Genomic DNA, 24,451 nt, shown 5'->3' with positions numbered 1-24,451 from the left:
GGGGTAACCGTGACCTGAGTGAATCAGTCCGGACGCCCCCGAGAGCTATAATAGTGTTTAGGATTATTTAGAGTTTAGACGATAAATCTTGGTATTAAATTGCATTATACGTTTGTGTACTTAGTTTTAGATAAATTTGTAAAATGATGATAAGCAAAAAAAATGCCCTGAGTTTATTGTGGGCTCTTCTCGGACTAAGACGTGTTTGGAACGCACGTAACTTTAATTTTAAGTTTTCGACCAATTATTATCGCCATTATCTAATAATATTATTAACTGACGTTTCGAAAGTCCTTGTAAACTAAGCCTAATTAAAATAAATGAATCAACGTCGTTGGCTTTAACTTTCGAGTCACAGGGTGTATTTGCACCAACTTCCCATCCGGGTGGGTTTCATTGCATTGGGACGAAAGAGATGGGACTGAGACAACTCCGCCGCCATTGGACGCTATTTTCCCTATTTCGCTTCACGTGGTCACATGTTAACGTCACAGGACTCAAACCTAGGACCTCGAAATCCAAAGCTGCAAGGCGATTCACTGTTAAAGTGTTTTTCAGATAGCATGGGTGAGGTGACAATCGCTTGTATGACGTTCATAATACGTAGGTAGGTACTATTATCGTGAATCGCAGCAAATTTTCAAGAGTGAAACGAACTGTCACCCGCACCATCCCACATGAAACGAACTGTAATCATTGAAAACATTGTTTATACAAGTGCATACATTACTGCTTGCATAGCTGCCAGGTGATGGTGATAACATTAGCGAGGGTCAGGTCATTCTCCGCAGTGCGGCGCCAACTCGTTTTGGCAACGCGCCGACAATTTTGATTGTCACGCATCCGGTCGCATCGACCGAGATATAAGGAGGATGAAATTTGAATACAAACAAATAAATATTGTTGGCAGTTGTCGTCTTAACCGAGCATAACTTTTCTGTATATTTTTAATACTGAGTGCATACGCATGTGTATGGATGAAAGAGGACAGGAGGATCAAAGAGATGGCGGTAGTTTATGTGTTAACGTCTAAAGGACCGTTTATATCTACAGACACAGTGCGTCACAGACAAGTAGCGTGGCAGACACCCACAGACACCGTCTATTCACACTGCCCAGCAGGTAGCCAGAGACACTTAAAGTCCTTTTCATGAACGAAGTCCCCCAGACGCGGCGCTAATGTCTTAATTGCGCTCATTGTCATTTTGTAATGACGTCTTTATTGTCATTTGTATGAGGCACTGTCAATTTTAGTTCGTGTAATATATACATTATTTATGTTATTGTGAAGAGGAAGTATCAGTGTTGGTATAAATAAGAGAGTATTAGATGACTTGAGCTCAGTTGTTTGTTAGGCAGCATGGACACCGTCACGCTGCCAGTCGCCTTAGTGATTTTGTGCAATACTTAATATTTTGTGTTGTTATTATTGACCATAAATTGTTTAGTGTGGGCATAGAGAACACGCCAGGCAGGGAAGGTGAGTGTTTATACATTCTGAAAGGATCCTTTAAACCTACACCCAAGGTCACAAGTCCTGGGACTTGCTCGAGGTGTTTCCTCTACCACAAAATAATGGGGCAACCACTGTCGCTGCTATCCGTCACGTCATAAGCACTGGTCGATCGGTGCAGGCAAACTGTTTTCTACTTGAATACGCCCTTACAAATTTAGCTGAATTTCCCACAACAATGACCACAAACTGCGTAACAAACGCAATCCTCCCCGTACGTTTTGTGTGTCATTCAACAAGAATAAAAAGATATTTATTGTTATACACGAGATAATCCGTAAAGAATTTAAGAAGGTGGCCCTTGGCAACTTTCAGCTTTCCCATTTGAGATACAATGAATCATGAAAGTGTTTTATTCAGCTATGCCTACGTTTGAGATTTCTGTATGGTCATGGTTTTCTCTTTTTAGAATTCAGATTTTTGCGGTCAATACGCCAATAAGACACTTAAAAACTATTATATTAGTATATTTAGCTACGCGGTCAGCATTTGCGTCTTCGGCGACCGAATTCAATATCATTTGTAACAAAAAAAAATATCTTGGAAGCGAAATCTAGGATATTTTTTACATTAACTATAGAGAGAGAGTACAGTATTTCCCATAACTTCAAGGTGAGGTGTTGACGAGCCCACATTAGCGAACTGCATAACTGATATTTAATTAACTAAAAAATAAAAACTTTTTATGTTTTTATACAAAGTAATTCAAATAATTCTGACTATCCATGTAACACACGCCTGTATCTATCCTTGCATTTTAAAACACGTAAAACTTGGCTACGTCATTAATTATAAGGATGCGTATAAGGGAGACATTTTAAGAAATATTATTTACCCCGAAAATATTAATTTTAGAACACATGTTACTTGTTTTACACCCTACCAAGGGCGGCAAGTTTTGATAAGTATTTTTAAGTATTAGTTTTAATTTATTTTAATTTTATAGTTTTAGTCAATTCAGACTTATTTTAATAGTTACATTTTATTAATTAAGTACTTCTAACTAATAAATTTCGTCTTTAGAATCTGGTTAATAATATAAGGTGCTTGCTGTTACTTGATAATTTTTAATTAATTTTCGGTAAAGAACATAACCCCAGAGTTACGGGGAAATATTCCCCAGCACCCTGTATAATCAACCCAATACTAATCAGGTCATCCAAGCGGACTTACAACATAATCTAAACACTCAAGTAATTCCTACAGTATTTATAGATCAACTGTTTACACACTAATTAAACATCTATACCGCCCCACTCTGCTTGTTATTCCGAAGACAACGATCAACTCGACGCAAACGCAAAATGAGTAATCGCTGACAGACAAGCAACAGACGAGCGACAGACTAGAATTAATAATGGGATGCTTTAGAATACTTGAGACCACAAACTACTGTAACGACTACCTTTTGAATATCTCTTTGTCTAAGTTCAACTGAGTGCCATGCTTTGTAACCTCAGTCCAAACGAAAATACGATGTTGTGTCTGATAGCCCAGTGGATATTACCTCCAACTTTTCAGTTGTATGCATTTTAGGAAATTAAATATCAAGTGTCTCAAACGGTGAAGGAAAACATCGTGGGGAAACCTGCATACCAGAGAATTTTCTTAATTCTCTGCGTGTGTGAAGTCTGCCAATCCGCAATGGGCCAGCGTGGTGGACTTTTGGCTTAACCTCTAATTGACCCTGGACCAGATTTGAACCTACGCCCTCCGAACCGAAGACAGAGGTTATAACCACTGGGCAAATTATACAATGTAATAAACATTATTATTTTATAGCAGGACCGATATCAAAAGGCATTAGGGCAGAAAGGAGTTTAACTCTGCCTCAATTGTATCAATGGACGTTTCAGTAAATGGTACTACAGAGAAATACTCAAATCAACATCAAAAATACATATTTACATTTACAAGACAAGCTGGTATTTAGGGACGGCTCCAGAAGGCAATAATTTTGGGGACGACCCGTAATGAGACTGCCTAGAACCCTGACCGAATGTGCAAATGGATAAGTCATCGTGTTCAATATACTTTTGATTAGTTTCGATTGTGGCCACGCGCAAATTTATTTATTTACTAGCTGACGCCGCGCGGTTTCACCCGCGTGGTTCCCGTTCCCGTAGGAATACAGGAATAATATATAGCCTATAGCCTTCCTCGATAAATGGGCTATCTAACACTGAAAGAATTTTTCAAACCGGACCAGTAGGTCCTGAGATTAGCGCGTTCAATCAAACAAACAAACAAACTCTTCAGCTTTATAATATTAGTATAGAAGTATAGATTTCCGTACACTTACAATATACATATAGAGATTTATCTTTTTTTTATTCTTTACAAGATAGCCCTTGATTACAATCTCACCTGATTGTAAGTGATGATGCAGTCTAAGATGGAAGCGGGCTAACTTGTTAGGAGGATGAAAATCCACACCCCTTTTCGGTTTCTACACGACATCGTACCGGAACGCTAAATCGCTTGGCGGTACGGCTTTGCCGGTAGGGTGGTAACTAGCCACGGCCGAAGCCTCCCACCAGCCAAACCTGGACCAATTAAGAAAACCTCAATCGGCCCAGCCGGGAATCGAATCCAGAACCCCCGTCTTGTAAATCCACCGCGCATACCACTGCGCCACGGAGTCTGTCAAAAAGCGCGCACTATAATGGGCACCCTTCCACAGAGTAGGTACATAATATAAGTACATGGTACAAGTTTACCAAGAGCGGCAAAATTAAATGTTATTTTAAGTATGGATTTAGTCAATTTTTTTTTATGTATATATGTGTATTTTATTAGTTTAGTTGTACCTTCTTTGTTTTAGTCTACTCGTCGGAGCCTTGATAGCCCAGTGGATATGACATCTGTCTCCGATTCTAGAGGGTGTGGGTTCAACTTTTCAGTTGTGTGTATTTAAAGAAATTAAATATCACGTGACTAAAACGGTGAAGAAAAACATCGTGAGAAAACCTGCATACCAGAGAATTATTTTAATTATCTGCGGGGAGACTCGAGTTCAGCAGTGAGCCGAATATGGGTTGATAACGAACGATAGTTGTGCTAAATGTCATTTTCTATACTAAAAGTCCCCTGGCATGTTATTCATAGTGTACGTAATATCCAACATAATAAACAGTTTAAACTCAGTCCGCATGGCCACCCAAGCCGAACAAACATACGCAAGACCATTGTCCTGTAGACATAGACAATTCCCTTTAGTTACAAAATGTAACTTCCAATTTACATCCCAGCTTAGCGTCCATCCACCCATAAAATCCCTCTAGACCTTGCAAATACAATGCTTTTAAGTATAATATACTCGTAATTGTACTTTGATACTTAATAGACTAAGAGCCAGTGAACCCCAGACCTTTGTTTGTTTTAATCTTTACAAGTTCGCCCTTGATTACAATCTCACCTTATGGTAAGTGATGATGCAATCTGAGATGGAAGGAACTTGTTAGGAGGAGGATGAAAACCCACATCCTTTCGGTTTCTACACGACATCGTACCGGAACGCTAAATCGCTTGGCGGTACGTCTTTGTCGGTAGGGTGGTAAGATTTTTTAATATACACAGATAATTTAATAACGAATAATTTAATTCACACACGCAGATAATTTTCTTAATTATCTGCGTGTGTGAAGTTTGCGAATCCGAATTGGGCTAGCTTGATGAACTATTAGCCTAACCCCTCTCATTCTGAGAGGAGACTCGAGCTCAACAGTGAGCCGAATATGGGTTGATAATGATGATGATATAAACGAAATAAAATGAAAACATTATTGTATTTACATTGTACGTACACCGTAATATTAATCAAGAAAACACAAAATAGGCATTTAGTTAGTTAGTGAATAGGCCAGCAGGTTTACAATGCGTTGTTAGTAATCCTACGTAGATTTTCAACTTTCCAAAAAAATATGTAATATTTTTTTTATTATAAATCACTACAATATTTCACTCCAACAGATAGGTGCGAATCTAACATTTTTTAGTTAAATTTTAACGACTATTTTGGAATAAACCGCATCGCACTACCAGTTATTTTATAACGGTTTCTATGAAATGGCTACTGTTAACAAAGGATCGATTCGTTTGGTTTTTTTTTAATGAAACGAATAGCCGTAAAAATTTAATGGGTTCCGTGGAACATGCCGGGTCAGTAAAATAAAACACAATGTGACTGATTGATATACGATGTTTGTAATGGACCACATCTCTAGACGAACACATTTTTCCCAAAATCGTTTGTAAAACATTTGAAAGTGGTAATGACTTAATGTTTGTTTTCTAAGCAGCGTTTTATTTTTTAATCTGTATTCTATTCTGTGAATATGAACGACGCAGCTCAGTTTTAATCCTCAATAGCTCTACGGTATGAGCAGTCGGACTCATCGGGTGGTGGTTTGAGCCCCGCCCCGTTGATCTATTGGGTAAGTATCGGGAAAGTATTAGGAGTACCTACTCCTAAGAGTAGGTACTCCTAATACTTTCCCGATTAGTTGAAAGAGAATTGGTCACATTTATAAAGATATGGCAAATATTCGTTTTTATTTATCACACAAAAAAACTTTTAGGATAATTAAAATATTGTTAGTTATTTATTTGCCGATACGGTGTTGTAGGTACGAATTATATATACATATTAATTTTATCAATTGTATTCTAGTATAGAAAATAATTTGTAAAAAATAGAGAAATAATTTGTGTTTTCTCACAAATTATTTCTCTTTTTGGAAAACTGAAAATATTAATTACCGTCCTTAATATCCGTCATTTTCGTTATTTTACTAGAATAATTCGTAATATAAATATTCTACAAAGAAGAAAAAGCTATTGATAAAATAAAAAAATTGTTTTCAAAATTGGTTAAGAAATGATGAAGTTATGAGGTAAACATTAAAAATAAAACATACTCGTCGAATTCTACTCCTACTTTTTTTGTCGGTTATAAATATGATTGGATCTCACAGAATGCACCTAAACTAAAGCTTCTTAATTGTAGAATTCTTTTTGTATTTTTAATCCCCCAATTTCACGTCGGTACAGATTTACAATTATACAGTCTTAGATAAAAAAATTGTTCCAATTACCAGACTGAGAAAAATGTGTGACATCCACTTAATTAGTCATAAACTTTACGACTATTTTTCAATTGCCATTAATTTCAAAAGAACGGCTAACGTATTTTTTTTAGAATTTAAAGAGTCCATCTTTTTTCTACCGTTTTTAAGCCTACATTCAATTATAATGGTTAAAACTATTTACGTTCTGTCTATAAGGTTGAATTTCAGATAATTCGTTTTAGCTTTAAGCCCATCCCTATAGTACGAGATCCTGCATAAAAATATATACCCTCATCTGTTACTTAATTGGAATAAGAAATAACTGATAAAAAATGTTCACATTGACACATTACACATAGGTTGCCTAGTTAAATTGCGACCGAACAGTATTAAGTGATTATCGATTAATTACGGGACACCCAATATATACCCTCATCAGTTATTTACTCGTCTAATATGTCAAATGTAAGCTTATTTTATTCTCAATTCAACGGTATTAGGTAGCCTTTGATAAAGTTCATGGTCTCCTACATTTTGTATAAAAAATTTGTTTGGCCGTAATTTAACTAGGCAACCTATTTGCAATGTCATTGTAAACATTATCTATCATTTATTTCATAGCACTAACGAATAACAGATGAGGGTATATATTTCTAATGCCGGATCTTAGACCATTGGATGCACCACTCGGCTCCACGAAAATACTGACATTTATAAACAGATGAAATCGCGTTGTCACATTAAACAAATATGTCTGCCCACTTAAATTTCCTGTTTATTTCTGTCACCCCATTCCACGGCGCGAGTGTTTTCTTAAAATGGAAGCTGAATTAGTTTTAAACATTTAAAGTTGCATCGTAATACCTACTGTTTGGTTTATCAACATTTACTGTAATTTTTGATGAAGTTTGTGTTCTCGTTACAGACAAAGATATATTACCTTTAAAATAGTAGTTACCTAGTTATTTTATGATCTGATCAGTAATGATAAAAAAGCTTTTAAAAACACTCTTATCAATTTAGGACTATTTGTGTTTTCTATCTATACTAGTATTATAAAGCTGAAGTTTGATTGTTTGTTTGAACGCGCTAATTTCAGGAACTACTGGTCTGATTTGAAAAATTCTTTCAGTGTTAGATAGCCCATTTATTGAGGAAGGCTATAGGCTATATAATACCCCCTTATTCTTACGGGAACAGGAATCTCGCGGATGAAACCGTGTGGCATCAGCTAGTTGAATAATAATTGCAGTGATGGATATATGAATGTACCTAAGGGTGCTGTTTTTTCACTTAAAAGTAACATTTGAATTCAAATGGATTTTTTCACAAATCTCGATTATATATGCAAATATTCCATTAATAAATAAGCAACTGTAATAATTGTAAATGACTAAGACTTTGTGTTACTTGTTATTAAGTAAAAGTAGTAAAAAATCCCTCTAGTTCTTTGTAGTTCAATTATCGAAAAAACATGGGAAATTTGTTTGCAAAAAATATGATCAAAGTGCAGATATTTTTACTATAGCAATGAACACTGTTGCATTATACTGCGTAGTACAGATCCTATACGTCAGCAGTTACGTGAATTATAGTAAAGTGGTAACTGCCGCTAAATGGAACGTTTCCTCAAATCTGTTGTTGTTACATGAGTTAGCTGCATATGCGGTCTACTCAAAATAACATACTAATTTTATCTCGACCGTAGTCTTCACTCGGACATCTGATACGCCGCACACTTGCTTTAATCATGTGTTATTCAGTTCATCTGGGGTTGAGATATATTCATTTTCTGTTATTTTAGGACTGTCTGCAATTGTGTTATGTTTTGTCATAGCACTGTCATAATCAGTTATTCACTTTCTTCTAACCTTTTCTTTATTTGATCATGTTCTCTAATATCCTCCGTTGTTGTTCTCTTCTGTTCTCAGAATCCTCAGGTGAAATCACTTTTTAGCAATATTTTTGTGTAAATAACGAAATAGTATTTTCTTGTTTTCTCAAATCTGTTGATGTTACATGAATTAGCTGTATATGCGGTCTACTCAAAATAACAAATTAATTTTATCTCACCCGTAGTCTTCACTCAGGCATCTGATACGCCGCACACTTGCTTTAATCATGTGTTATTCAGTTCATCTGGGGTTGAGATATATTCATTTTCTGTTATTTCAGGACTGTCTGCACTTGTGTTATGCTTTGGCATAGCACTGTCATAAACAGTTATTCACTTTCTTATAACCTTTTCTTTATTTGATCATGTTCTTGTATAATATTCTCCGTTGTTCTCTTCTGTTCTCAGAACCCTCAGTTGAAATCAATATCTAGCAATATTTTTACGTAAGTACTTAAATAGTATTTTCATGTTTTCTCAAATCTGTTGATGTTACATAAGTTAGCTGCATGTGCCTACTCAAAATAACAAATGAATTTTATCTTAACCGTAGTCTTCACTGGGACATCTGATACGCCGCACACTCGCTTTAACCATGTGATATTCAGTTCGTCTGGGGTTGATATATATTCCTTGTGTTATTTCTGGACTGCCTATACTTATGTCACGCTTTGCCATAGTTTTTTTTTTATATTTGAATAACTGTCGTGGATGCGTACTTATTTACTTTCTTCAGTTAGTGTTTATATCCGTTTCAAACCCTTCGTATATTTAATTGTGTATTCGTATATATTTAGTTCAGTGTTATTCTCTTCTGTTCTTTAGAAGGCTTGGTGGAGATTACTTTTTATTTGCTATGCTTGTTGTGCATGTATTACCTAAATATGTATTTTATTTAAATACTATTTTGTTGTTGTTGTACAACAGAGTGTTTATTCTATTTCAATGCCTCCTTAATAGCCTCGTTCGTCCAGTGCGACTTCTGAACATGAGAACCCGGGTTCGAGTCAATTGAGTTAATATGGACTTTCTATTTCTTTATAATTTTTATTAGCATCAAGGAGTTATGAAGTTGGTGGTGTTACAGCCATGCCTCGAAGTGTAATAAAGTTAGATATAGTTAGCATCTCTTACCATCGAAGTGAGTAAACCAAAGTTATTACGCCACTGAAAGAAAAAGTTTTAAAGATACCTTGTTTACGTAAAGGTGCACTTACACGGGCAATTATAATCGCTTCATTAGGCAATATTGGTTACTTATGATATCCCACTACATGAACACATTTAACTACTACATTTTACTGTTTACAATATCTTATTGCAACTTTAATATTGCAATATGTACCACCAAACCGTATTGAGGATCTTAGAGCAAATAGAAACTAGGTAAAACATTTATATATACTAGAAAAGTTCTACAGCTGACAACATGCCGCCATGCACCCTCGTGTAAGGGAATCTTACCTATACATACCAACAAAAAAGATAGGAAATAATCGAGTAGTTAAAATTAAAACCAAATGGATATTTAGCAAACCATGACATTGAACAATATGGAATATTTAGAGCAATCTATACTTACTATACTAATATTAAAAAGCTGAAGAGTTTCTTTGTTTGTTTGTTTGATTGAACGCACTAATCTCAGGAAAGGTCCGATTTCAAAAATTCTTTCTGTTTTAGATAGCCCATTTATTGAGGTAGGCTATAGGCTATATATGTATAATCCCCGTATTATTACAGGAACGGGAACCACGCGGGTAAAACCACGCGGCGTCAGCTAGTATGAAATAATATTGCCGAATTTTATTATATTGAAGATTACTCCACTAATTGCTCACTGATCCATACGTGTTTCCATGCTATACGAAAGGTTGTAAATTTCGCAGTAAGATTAAGTATCCACTTAATGGGAAGCGAATATCCATAATACATATTACGAATCAAAAGCTATTATTAAAGTTGACTTACAAAGACGATAGCCATTTATTGAGGAAGGCTATAGGCTATATATAATCCCCGTATTCCTACAGGAATGGGAACCACGCGGGTAAAACCACGCGGTGTCAGCTAGTATGAAATAATATTGCCGAATTTTATTATATTGAAGATTACTCCACTAATTGCTCACAGATCCATACGTGTTTCCATGCTATACGAATAGCTGTAAATTTCGCAGTAAGCCTAAGTATCCACTTAATGGGAAGCGAATATCCTTAAATATTACGAATCAAAGCTATTAATAAAGTTGACTTACAAAGACGATAGCTACCCCTAATTCCGACCGAAGCTAAAGTTCGCTTCAGTCGCAGGAAGCACAATTAAGGCACTCGTCTTTTGAAGCTCTATTTTCGAGTGGTAAGGCTCTCCTCGTTATAACATTGGATAAAGTTGTGTCTTTGACCTCGCTCGTTGTTGAATAGACAAACCGTTGCGTTGCTAAAGTCGGAACTGCCCCTGGATTTAACTCAACCTTGCAATAGTTTAGTAACTAGCTCCCGCAGATTTGCAATTGTTTTTTTTTCTTTACAAGTTAGCCCTTGGGTAATCTCACCTGATGGTAAGTTATGATCCAATAACTAGTAAAACAAGAACAATACTGGATTATTGTAATCCAATGTATATCTTCGTAATAAGCTTGTCGGTTATTTGTAGGTAGAACGTAAATATTGGTAATGTTTAAAAAAAGTCATGGCTTCCTTCTAAAAATAGTAAGTCGTTGTTTCTATAGAAAAAAGAAAATTTGCAATATTCCCATTCCTCTCGAATTAGTCGGAAAAGACTGCCTGATAGTCTTTTCTGACTAATTGAAATAATTGGACTAATTGGAAATTAAAAGTGAATACAACAACAGTCCAGCGGGCAGAAATCGATCACGACCTTTTTTTTTCCTAATACAAGTAACAGTGTATCTATCTCAAGGTATAAAAGTTTTATCTAGACCAGTTCAGCCGTTTTGATTGAATTAAATAAATATATACATATACGCATGCAGTTGGTTAGATCATTAAGTTTAGCTTATATTTTTCTTATTCATCATTTCATATTCAATGTCAGTATAAAATATATTCATTAAGTAATTCCTGAAGTATTCATTCATTCTTTCGTCATATTAAAAAAGTATACTCGTATACCTATATAGGTCAAGGCTATCAAAACCCAATTACGAAGATGAAAATAAAATAAGTCATACGTATTATATAATTTAACTGCGACCTCTTTTGTTAACTAAAAATAACCTTGTCCGCATTGCCACGGTGGAAAACTAAGTCGGAAACCACAAAACGGTCAATGGCGATCTTATAAAAGCAACGTTTCAGTTTCTACTCTGTTTCCGTTAGCTGCTATATCGAGGGTAATGCGAAATATAATCTTTGTTCATAATTTCCCTTTATAAGATTGATTGAATAAGTTTATTTGCAGTTATAACTTATTTTATGAAGAAATTATTTAGATTAGAATGTCTAATGTGTAAATTTATTTAATAAGTAGATACCTTATAAGAATCAAAATTCAATTAGGCTTAGATTACAGGTATTAGAAAGGATCTTCACCCATCTGTTTATTGGATGAAAAGTAATTTAATTCAGTACATAAAAAATATATTGCGAATAGGTGTAATTTTCTAAAAAATCTGCCTAAAAAATTTCTAGCCAAACTATTTATTAACCATTATTAACTGTCATTAATGATAGTTTGGCTAGGAGTTTTTGAGGCAACCTACTCTAACATATTTTTTAACATCCTGATTTTGATATAAAACACTTTTCATCCATTAAACAGATGGGTGAAGGTCGTTTTATCCAAGATCCGAATTAGAAACGAATCGTGGCACGTTATCTCGTTCATACGCTCAGATTTTTTTATTACCTAGTAACCGTGTTACTTATAAAATTTAAAGAATTTTCATAAATATAAAAGTTGAGCGTCTCATTAATGAAGCTACTAAACGGAAAATTAACTTGATAGTAATCAATTGCAAAAATGCTCACCGGTTCCTGGACTACGATAGAGGAAGGTTATAAACTTAGCTACTGCTAGCCACTCACCATGCGATAAGCCCACTCATGATCTTGTGTTACCCTGGAATTCATAGTCGTGAAGTGAACAATCCCCCACAAACCAATATTCAGTATTCACCCAGGGGCTGACTATTGAATCATTCTTCATTGCATTTCATAAACAAACTACTGGAGAGCCCCTAGGTGACTGGAGTTTCAAGCAAATGTTGTCTATGATTTTACATTAGATCTTTGAAAATTCTGTGACACAACCACAGAGAGACGTATTTTGTTAATTCTTTGACATTTTACAAAATAATTGAGTTTCTAATATTTTCATTTACTTTTTGTTTTTATTTATCATAGTAAAATTTAATTCGTTCAAGTGTACAATAGATCAATTTTATCAAAAAGTTTCTTTCTCACAAGAAGGAGTTGTTAGAAAAATATTGAAGTTATGTAGACGAACATGATCATATACAAAATTATCAGCCGATGGATGTCCACTGCTGGACATAGCCGTCTTGCATGGACTTTCAAACACAACGGTCTCGAGCCGCCAGCGTCCAGCGGCTCCCTGCAACCCGCTTGATGCCCTCGGTCCACCTAGTGGGGGTCGACCAACACTGCGATTTCATCGGCTCTTCGAACTATGTGGCCTGCCCATTGCCACTTCAGCTTCACGACTCGCTGTGCTACCTATGTCAGTGACTTTAGTTTGTCTGCGGATCTCCTCATTTGTGATACGATCACGCAGAGAAATCCCAAGCATACTATTTACTATATAAGTAGTTTGATATTTCATACTTTTGTAATGTGGAATCCTACTTGAAATAAAAAAATTATTGTAAGAGGAAATTTGTTTATTTTACTCAAAACCACCTATAATTACCTGAAATAATTACAAGTAGATACTATTATGCTGTATTTTCTTACAATTTATAGTAAGTGCAGTAAATAAATATAAGTGTAGCTTATCCTTAGGAATAGTGGTAAAATTGCATTTCACAAAGCTTTAGATCACATAATATTATATATTTAGGAGGTAGGCTTGGCCCGGTAATGGGCTGATAATAATGAACCACACAGTACTTATTGCAATTCTAAAATCAAACCTATATCCTTTTGATACAAAGTTTAATTAATAACAACAATAAATACATAATTTACATATAACTTATTGTTATTATTGTATATTTTTATAGGGCCAGACTTAAATGAAAAATGCAGAAGTAAACATTTAATAATTATCTTTATTAAAGATGTGAATCAATAAATTTTTATTTTCCATCATTCATTCAATTAAGATTTGTATATATTTTCTATTGTTATGGACTTCAGAGTGAGTGACCACCTTACAATACACTGCACTCACTTCTACTACTTCGATATTAAATGCTGCTGACTTTTCAAGGTATGAGGGTCTTCCAATTACTGTGATCTGAAAACTGAGATTTTCAAGGACCAAAGTATTCTCAGTATTCTTGGTAAAACAGTATTCTCAGAGCTCATCACTGCTATTCCCTGCCATGATAGCCGGTTTCTTTAAATCTGTGTATAGGGTCCTCCGGGGTTGTTTATACGTATACCTATGTGTGACATCAATACAGCTTGACTTTTGGCATTTATGTTATTTCATAGAATGCTTGATGGACTGCACCTACAGTCTGAAAATAAACATTATGTTAGTTACATTTATGTAGGTTATATATTTCCTAAATCAAAACTAGATAGGTATACCTAACATTTATATAGGTTTGATTACAAACAAACAAACTAATTAAATTCTTCATCATGAGTATGTTATGCATGAGTCTCCTCTCAGAATGAGAGGGATAAGGTCCACCACGCTGGCCCAATGTGAATTGGCAGACTTCACACATATAGAGACAATGTTTTTCCTTCACCGTAAGAGACATGTAATATACATTTAAATTCATAAAATGCACATAACTGAAATGATTTGGAGGTGCATGTTTCAGACAACAAAAATTTGTTTGTTTGTAAACAGGAAAAAATTGTTTGTTTGTTTTGAATAGGATCTGTAACTACTGAACTGATTTGAAAGATTCTATCACTGTTGGGAACCTACACCATCATAATAAAAGGCAGAGGTCATACCCACTGGGCTAATTGGTTTTATATCTACTCCTAATTTATCTTTACTAATAATAGAAACAGGAAAGATTTGTTTGTTTGTATGTTTTGAATAGGCTCTGGAACTACTGAACCAATTTAAAAAATTCTTTCACTGTTGGGAAGCTACACTATCCCCGAGCTCTATAGGCTATATTTTATCCCCATATTCTTACGGAAATGGGAACCACACAGGGTGAAACCGCGCGGCGTCTTCATGAACAAAAAATTATTGATAATGAACAAAGGTACGTACCTGATAACATCCCGTTTCATAGAATCGAAGTGCTGCTAGAATGTATAATACTAGCGGTATTGGTATTCCTCTCATGGTCTTCTGTGTTCATTCTTCATCAAACAGAGGCGTATTATGCCTAATATGAGAATCTTTCGTACATTCCATATCGCCATAGTATTATACTGGGTTTACGCAATTGCGAATATATATCTTGGGCACTGATATAACTCGCTGTTTATAACTTCACTTATAACGATCCGAACGTCCACTTTCTAATAAATAAATCACGAATAACAACAAAAAAAAATGCCAGGGGATGGTTTGGCTGACAAATATCGGTAATTCAGCAGTCAGCCGCCAGCTCCTGTCAAATGAGGGGTTTCTTTTGTCTATGAAACGCGTAGGGGTTGGATTCGACACATAGCGGCTGAATAATCCCCTTAGGGGCCCCCTACTACGACTATGAATTCCACCGTTAGTCACGATGCGCATATCATGCCGATCGCGACCAACACACGATCAGTTTTATCGGCTGTCAAGCTATTAGCGCTGCAGGCATGTGAGCATATTAGATCGTCAGTGGCTGACTTAATAATTCTTTTTAAAAATCGAAAGTATTCTTTATTTAAAAACATACCTCTCCAAGGTTGACGAAGCCGTGGTCCCTCGCAACGGCATCCGCTGTCTCCTTCCCCGCCGGGATGTGAACCGCCCATGTCGGCGTGTAATGGCCCCACGCCACTATAACCATCGAACAACACACCAAGATGGCGAAGTACTGAACCGCACCCGCCATCGCACACACACACTCACGAGCTAGTACTTGTCAGCATGGCACACACACTACACAATGTGTTCTTTATGTTTTGAAGTTTTCAAACTCTATGACAGAATGTTGCAGATGTCGCTATAGTTTTGTTTCGCAGTCCTTTCTACCTACATTGTAATTTTTAACGGACTTCTAAAAAGGAGGAGGTTCTACGTTCGACTGTATTTTTTTTTCTTTTAAATGTACCGATTTTTAAAATTCCTTTTTTTGTTTGGAAGGGTATATATACTTCAGGGCTGTGGTCCCATTTTTACTTACTAGAAGAAATAATATAAATGGAATAGTAAGTAGGTATGTCAGTATGTTTGTCACTCGACCGATCACTATAATGCACACACTATGCATAGATCGAGATACACAGCAGCGTATCAGACAAAAAAAATGTATCATCGCCAGAAAATCTTACATTTACTTCTGTTAGGGGCACAGAAAAGAACAGAAGGTACTTTTCATCTGTAATTAAAGTACTGTTCCCGAGAGATTATACTAAATACGCTATAAACGTAATTATAATTTAAAAATGAAAAAAAACCGACTGCCTAACCTGCTCGCAACTAGTCATCCGCCTCACGTATTTTGTATAGCGAATAATAAATAACGTTTTTCTAATTGTAGGTTTTTTTTATTATGACATACTATTTTGAAATCCTCTTGATAAGCCCTTGAATTTGATACCCATATAGCAATATTCGATCTATAGCGTCTCACAATCGTCGTATTGGTTTTTTTAACTTCACCTATCTAAAAACACTTGGGCTATTAAGACGAATCTAACAATATCTTAATTACGTAAACCCCTTCAGCGGCTTGGAAGATATGAGGTAATAAATAATATTACATACATACAAACATACAATATACGTGCGAAAAACATAACCCTTCTCGCAATCAGATAAAAAGTACTATATAGATGGATTATCGAACGGTTTTCCCTGTATTGTGGCTCATGAGGAAAATGTAAATTTATAATTCACAGCATTTTGTGTAAATTGGTTTTAATATGATAATGATTGCAGAGGATGTTGGAAAAAATCTTGCCGACTGAGAGTTTTGCCGACGAGCGCCGCATAAACCAATAAAGGCCTTATTAAAATAAATTAGACCATTTTCAGTGTTTCTCGTCACTTAATTTAAACTATTATTGTATAGATATCAAAAAACTAAAGAGTTTCTGTATTTTTTTAAACGTACAGTAAAGAATCTTGATATGACTATATTAATAGTAGTAAAGTAACTAGAAGCTATCTAACATTGGCTGTACAGTTGTACACGCTCGTTTCGTTCGTTCACAGTTCGTTCCACTCTTGAAAGTAATTTAACATATAGGTATGATAGATACCTACTACACCTATATGTTAAATTACCTACCATTCTAAATTTCAGCAAATTCGTTTCATTCGTCGCGTTTCTAATATTAGTAGGTAGTAGTGAGCTATCAGTTTTTCAAAAATGACGCGAGAACTAAGAAATTTTTCGCGTCAAAAGTGGCGTATCGGTTAATCCAGGACATAATCTATGTCCATTATAAATTGCAGTTAAATCAGTTCAATAGTTGCGACGTTAAAGATTAACAAACATCCATACAAACTATTGGTAGGATATCTGTAATATCCACATGTCATTGAGTAGTAGGTCCCTAGATATGCAAATATAACAATTCGCCTTTTTTTGTAAAGGTAAGAAAATAAGAAGTAATTGTGACGAACCTAATAATTTAAATGAGCCCGATTTTGTGAAGAACTTAATAATTTAAATGAGTCCGATTTATAGTAATAATTAAACTTAAGGCTACTAAATTTTAGCAAATTAATAAAACTTTAGCCTAGATAAATAGGTCAATCAATTTAAACGACAAACAGAATTTCAAATTCAAACTAGAAATTGTTAATTTCGAAACACAATATTGTCTTATTTATTTACTGTGATAATAATTATAACTAGGCCAGATAAGATTGTATTTGAATTTGATAATTAAAAATTACGCATACTGAAAACTCCTACTAATCAAGTAATGTTTTATTTTGGTTTTAATAGTGTCACACAACGAAGAAGAAGAAATAGGAATAGTCTAATACTCAAAAATAATAGCACTTTAATATGAATACGTCACTATAAAAGGTAATTCGATGGGTTAGTACTTAAAATCAGCTGGAGAGAGATCTTATGGCACGATCATAGATGGGATCAATAGTCTATCTATTGATCTATCTATGATCGTGCCATAAGATGATCTCTCTCCAGCTAATTTATAGATATTTCGACAAGGTGATCCATTACGATTACTACATGGATCTTATAATTTGCAACGCATTTTAATAACAGCTTCAATACAAATTACATATTTTACAGTTACATTAAAAAAATTACATATTTAACATTGACATTGGAATGATGACAAATTCGTTCGTCGTATATGCGTTAATTGGATTGTTTGAAATCTCAAAACACTTGAAACTACTTACATCATCGAGCATCAGTCTCATATGACTATTATCATCTAATTTTATAGGAAATATAAGCACAAATACAATATTAAATTGATTCTGCAACCTAAGAGTTATTGTATTTGGAACAATAACTAAGGGTACAATGTAAAGGCACGATAGTACCGTTATTACAGTAAACACGTTCAAAATAAACAAGTAAGTACGAGTAAGCAAACTGTGGCGATAAGATAAGGCCCTCAATTAACATACACAAGTATATTCAGGACTTGAAATGTACATCCCTCGAGGCGGGACTTTTCTTGTGCGGTACTGACACGGTAATATGATGAGTAAAATATACATGAAGCGGATCAAATTGTATTAATAATTACTCTACTATTAGAGTCAAGGCTTCGTCATGCAATAACCTGGGTGTTTATTCACAAGAATATGTTGCATGTTTCGGAATTACTAGTTATTCGAGCCACAGTCCGCAGTCTAGGATCTATTCAGGATTGAAGCGTATTTATAGCAATTTAAGAAATTATTTGTTTCATGTTTCTGTCTACGATTTAATGCTTCTCTGTCTACGAATTAATGCTTCTTTTCAACTTGTCTCATATTGACATTTGACAATATTACATGACATTGACAGCTTACACCGGATATGAATTCAATTCCACTTATTTTCATTGGCTGTTTTGAAACATTTTTACTGTATTTGCAGACAAGGCAGCGAAACAAAAATAAATATTTATCTAATTAATGCGGGTTTCAAAAATTTTGAATATTATTTTCAAAACAGCAATTTGTATCTTCTATCCGTAAAAAATACTACAGACCTGCTTATAAATTATAAATAATAAAGGTCTATGTCCTTTAATTGCATTATTCCTTTTTTTAAGAAATTATCAAAAACAATCCTAAGTTAAAAGTTAGTAGTGTCGACACCGTGCAGAAAGTAAATAAAGCTTCTTGATCATAATTTCAAATATCTGAAACTTATAAATAATGTTCGTGGCAGAAACGATCCAATCACGCATCGGAGCAGCGTAATAACTGGTAATGAAAACAACCTTAGGAAATAAGACATTTCAACTTGATTTTTTACTACAAAAGATATTAGTAAGAAAGTAAACCTTACATTAATAAAATTTCGTATAACAGAACAAAAACTAGTATGAATATTAAATAACATAACATCTAATCAAAAAAATACATTTCAATCAAATTAGGGGTCTACCTTCGTTGTACACATTTACATCGTTACGCCAAAAATGGCCCTTGTTAAAACTTCGGGCCGCTGTAACAAGACTTCCGTCAAAAAGTGGGTCAAGTACATAACAAGGAATACAAAGGCCCTCGACAGATATCAGTATTCTATGATTCCTCTTCATAAACGTATCGTTGGGCTATTCATCATACAAGTTATTTATATCTTCATGTATATTTATCGAGTGAAAACATTTTTTTTTATTCAATTACAAGCTAGCGATTCACTACGATTTCTATTGATCTAATTTTCTCGAGTGACGAATGACGTTGTAGTCTTAACTTGTAAGGGGTTCGGTTTATTTAAAACATTCAATCTTTGCTAACTAGTTTCTATTGTATCGAAACGGGTCTACTTCATAGGCCTACCTTAGCCAATTTTGATTAAAAGATTAAGTATATTATTATTCAAATAAATTACGATTTCTATTCATTTTAAGTGACGACTGAAGTTTTAGTCTTATCTTGAAAGGGGTACAGTTTATTTAAAACATTACATCTCTGCTAATTAGTTTCTATCATATCGACACATATTTCTTAAGTCTTTTAGACTATACCTTAGCCAATTTTGATTAAAATATTATGTTATTATTTGAATAAATTACAATTTCTATTGATATTATTTTCTTAGTGACGACTTACGTTGTAGTATTAACTTGGAAGGGGTATTTATTTAAAACATTCGATCTCTGCTAACTAGTTTCTATCGTATCGAAACATATCTACTTCTTAAGTCTACCAGACCATAGTCAATTTCGAAAATATTTAAAATCATCATCGTTAATTTTATGGTTCACAAAATGTGCGATGTAAATTATTCAAAAAACGGTTGGTTGGTTAAACATTTAAAATAATACAAAGGCAACTGAATGGCCTTCTTTCCATTGCATTTAGTACGATCACCATGGACAATGGACATGGGCAGTTCATCGACCGACTCTCACCTACATAGAAACTTAGTCATTAATAGCAGAGTAAAATAAATTTACTCTTATGATGATATTTAAAGCATCATGCCTAACGTATTTATCGATTTAAACTAGAACGAATAATTTTGCTAAGCTAATAAGTACGTCCACAAATTTTAACAGTTAAATTGTCTCATTATTTTGAATGGTTTTAGTCACTTCGCTAAATATCAGTTTGAATTCCCAACAATCATTCGTATTCACGGAATTCGCAATCTTGGAATACTTCGACGTGTTATGATGCATCAAACATAGTCTCAAGTGTGTGTTTTTAAACTGAGATAATCTTCAAAAATTACCTTTGGAGTGCAATATAAATTAATTTTAGCTAGTTCTTTCTTTGTTATTGCCTTCTTTCTTTGTCACCATTTTGTCACACTAATATTATTCAGAAGAAAGTTTGTGTGTATGTAAGCTTGTTCACGTAGTAACTACTGTTCTGTTTTAGCTAAAATTTGGAATGTAGATAGATTATACCCTGGGTTAACAAATAGGCTAACATTTTATCCATGATATTCGATTCCTGTGAATTTAGGCGCGAGCTTTCATTCATTGATTTTAACTAGACATGTTTTCTTTGTAGAATCTGATGTAAAAATTGATTGTAAATATACTAAAGAATGATGCTATCAAAATGTAACCAATATGTGATTACAATTCAATGAAAATCGATTACGCTTTGACAACGCGACGAGATATCGATACATTGTATTGTTAGATTTCACTTGGCAACTGATATTGGCTGGAGTTCGTTTTTGGATCTAATTATTTGAAATCTTAAAAGACATAGAAAACTGCTGAATTCATAAAATTAAACAACAAAATATGTTAAATATCTTTATTTATATAAAGAGGTAAAGTTTATTATGTAGTAGGGGTAATCGTTAGATCCACTGATGCTATACTGAAAATTCTTTTACCAATAGAAAGCTATGTTATTTGTGAGTGTTATATGCTATATTTTATCCCAGTACACCCACGCGAACAGGAACTATGCAGGTGAAACCCCGAAGCGTGTGCTAGTAAAACTATTGACATATAACATTCATAACTAAAATTACATTGTTTATTAGCATTATTTGTAGGTTTGAAATAACTTTTCTTAATGTGAACAATCAATCATAAACGAGATGTTTACTTATTTAATTCTTTAGGAGGTATAAAGTGCACAAAATTTTGGAACTTCAAGATAGATACATTCCATATTTATTTAATTTCGTATTATGAATGTGTTTGCTGATCCAATTAATGATAATTTCACATATCAAGAGTCAATACTATTTACTTACGTTCAAGAAGTGTGAAGCGATAAAATACATTTAGCATTTATTTCTTATCACACGGAGACGTCAATAGTTATTGTTATACCTTTCATACTATCTTGTTTTCTACGTAAGCGATAGACTTTACGTTCGTTATCGACCTTCACCTGATTTTAATTTTAAATGTTTTAACTACTTTCTACTTGATTTGCTTACGTAATAAGTACTTTTATAGTAATTGTGTGCTGCTTGAATGGTCTATTTGCGTGATCCGTTTAAATACGTAACATGTTATTTGTGCTGTTATAGATTACAATAACTGGCAAGCCTTTGATTACTAGGAACTTAAATATCGCTTATGTTTTAAAGAAAAATTGAGTAGGTAGGACTTTCGTATATTAGAAGATACTCTTCCCTATATTAGAAGACTTTATAAGTTCGGTGAAAGGTCGGATTATTTTTTTTTTTGGCCATAGAATAAAGTAGATTTTAAAGAGTAAAGTAGATAGGTACATCTTAAATGAAACAAACTTTTCTTATGTCAACAGTTTCTTTATAAGATTGGATAAATTTAATGAAATGTCGGTTATTTTAGCCATTTTATCATATTCATCAACTTTAAATTGTTAATTAGGTACATTAATGGTAATTTTAATTGCGTTTGTTGATAAGTTCATTATGGTAATACATTACTTATTTATTCTTTATTTTTCTGACAGTTATTATTTATATATCACCAATTCCGGTGAATTTTAAACAAACAAATTGTTTCAATTAAGTATTCATTAGATGTTTTAGATAGTTAATAACGTAGAAGATGGTTCGCAGATAATTTTATTAGTTATTCTTCTTGTTAAGGGAGCGTTTAGAGCTGTAATTTGAAAGTGTGTGACTTGTGTCGGTGTTTGAAGTGTATTTAAAGTGGGCCACAGATAAAACCGTACGGCTTGCGTTTTTACTTTTTGCACATACCTGTCAGCAGGTAGTTAAATATCTACCTACTTTATCATTATCTATATCCGTTCAACGTAATACAATGTCGTATAGATTGTTTTAGCATTGGCATTCAATCGTATACACAGTAGAGATATCAGTAAATGCATTATTTATTGAGAAATAACTTCGAATGACTCTTGTACGAGATAGTCGAGTGATGTTTTATTTAACATGAACAACATTTTCGATAATAATAAATACACTTGGAATATTTTCACAACATTTATAGTCATAAATTATTTCAAATAGATGTTAGGATTTATTATTGTTTATCTACTTAGACGGTATTTTAAAAATAAAATGAAATTTCTTTTGCTGTGATAACAAAATTCGTTTGCTGGATCATAAATAAAAACAAAATTGATTACAATTAAATATTACTTAATTACAAACATTGCAAAAAAATATAAGATTTTAATTGTAAAAATGTGTTTTGGAAAGTTTTTGTAACTACAAAAATAATGTAAAATTGAAAACCCAGAAAACCTTAACAAAGCTGACTTTGTAATTTTCAACGTATAGCTAAAAACTTACGTAAATATATGGTGATTGGTAAATGATGATAATCATAAAAATTATGTGCGATGAATAACTATAAGTATTTATCGTTATCTTGTTTGTCATATGGTAAAGTATTGCGTGGTCAGATGTGTAAACAATCCGTTTTCGCGAGAATTCGTCATCTCTTTTCGATTGGAAACTGCAATAGCAACCCAAAGCGGATGTACCATTGACGGAATCCGAAGGGAAGGACCAAGATTCCACGGCACTAGACAATAGTAGCCAACGAGAGTCGGCGCCGCTGTGACGAGCATTCACCTCTCATCCCGTTTTGCTCGACGACATTTCGTTTGGCGTTTAGTAATTGCAAAATGCGACGTACAAACTAATAGCGACATCCACTAGAGAGCACTGTGATACACTATTGTCATTATAGAACACGGCACGACTGTCGGGAGCGCGTGTGTATCGGCACACTCGAGCGAGGAACACGTCCGCCACGTTCGAACACGTGATGCTGACTGACTGTTTTACTTGCTCTCTCGCCTGGCCGCTGGCCTGATTGGAAGCGCGAGACGACGGCTCGAGGCTTGCCAGTCGCGAAACGTTTTACCTTTTTTTGCGTCAACTTTTTTTTACGTGTCGTTCGCTGGGATTTTAATGTAATAAAAGTTAAAGACCAAGGTTTATAACCTTGATTAACAAAACCTTCCTGGATAATTACAAAATATCTTATTTTGTCTGATAGTAGGTAGTCGGGTTGTTTATGATAGAGATCATCTGAAGAAGTACTTCTTCTTTAAGTGCCAAATCCTTTGAACGAACGAAGGTTGACGATTATTACGGCCATCTAACTTATCCCAAAAGCCTCAATCGCTCAACGGTAAAGGGATCGGACTGATGACCGAAAGGTCGTGGTTCGATCCCCGCCCCGGTTTTTCCGACTGATTTGTTGGGAATGGAAATATTCGTCATAATGTTTTAAAAAATACGGCTTTAACTTTAGATACGGTAGATCTAAACACATACTTTTGTGTGTGTACATATTGTATAGTGTGCATTTTAAGAAATTAAATATCACGTGTCTCAAACGGTGAAGGAAAAACATCATGATGAAACCTGCAAAATTTTGTTATCTCCGTATGCATAGGCGCATAAAGCTGATGGGGTCAGGGGGCCGTGCCCACCCTAGAATTGTGAGCTACTGATTTCAAATGAAAAATCCATAAATCAGTTGAGCCGTTTCAAAGGCGGCCACAAACATTGTAAACGAAATTTTAATATTGAGTGTCGACTCTACTCAGCGGCATGTGGGGGACGGGGGGGGGGGGGGGGCGTTACTAGCC

General features: G+C 34.4%; 1 protein-coding gene and 1 long non-coding RNA gene across 7 annotated transcripts in view; both read right to left on the bottom strand.

The window, feature by feature from the left end:
- LOC112054240 (furin-like protease 1) overlaps window positions 1–23,646 on the bottom strand; it is a 271,513-nt gene extending 247,867 nt beyond the window's left edge. For 2 of the 6 annotated variants that reach the window (XM_052886608.1, XM_052886613.1), the window contains exons 1-2: window positions 23,488–23,646; window positions 15,489–15,733 (exon numbers count right to left, since the gene is read on the bottom strand). In XM_052886608.1, coding sequence (XP_052742568.1) covers window positions 15,489–15,647 — 159 coding nt within the window. In that variant the 5' untranslated portion in view covers window positions 15,648–15,733; window positions 23,488–23,646. Of the gene's footprint in view, window positions 1–15,488; window positions 15,788–23,138; window positions 23,304–23,423 lie in introns of those variants that run through there. The other 4 variants (XM_052886610.1, XM_052886609.1, XM_052886611.1 and 1 more) reach the window with 4 other exon arrangements.
- Window positions 13,689–15,462, bottom strand: LOC128198915 (uncharacterized). Its single transcript, XR_008251623.1, has 2 exons — window positions 14,870–15,462; window positions 13,689–14,144 (listed from the first exon to the last, which is right to left on the bottom strand). It is a non-coding gene; the product is annotated as an uncharacterized LOC128198915 (long non-coding RNA).
- Window positions 23,647–24,451: the final 805 nt, after the last annotated feature.

Source organism: Bicyclus anynana, chromosome 17 (assembly GCF_947172395.1).
Source record: "Bicyclus anynana chromosome 17, ilBicAnyn1.1, whole genome shotgun sequence".
Lineage (NCBI taxonomy): Eukaryota > Metazoa > Arthropoda > Insecta > Lepidoptera > Nymphalidae > Bicyclus > Bicyclus anynana.
This window is presented reverse-complemented; position numbering and strand designations above follow the sequence as displayed.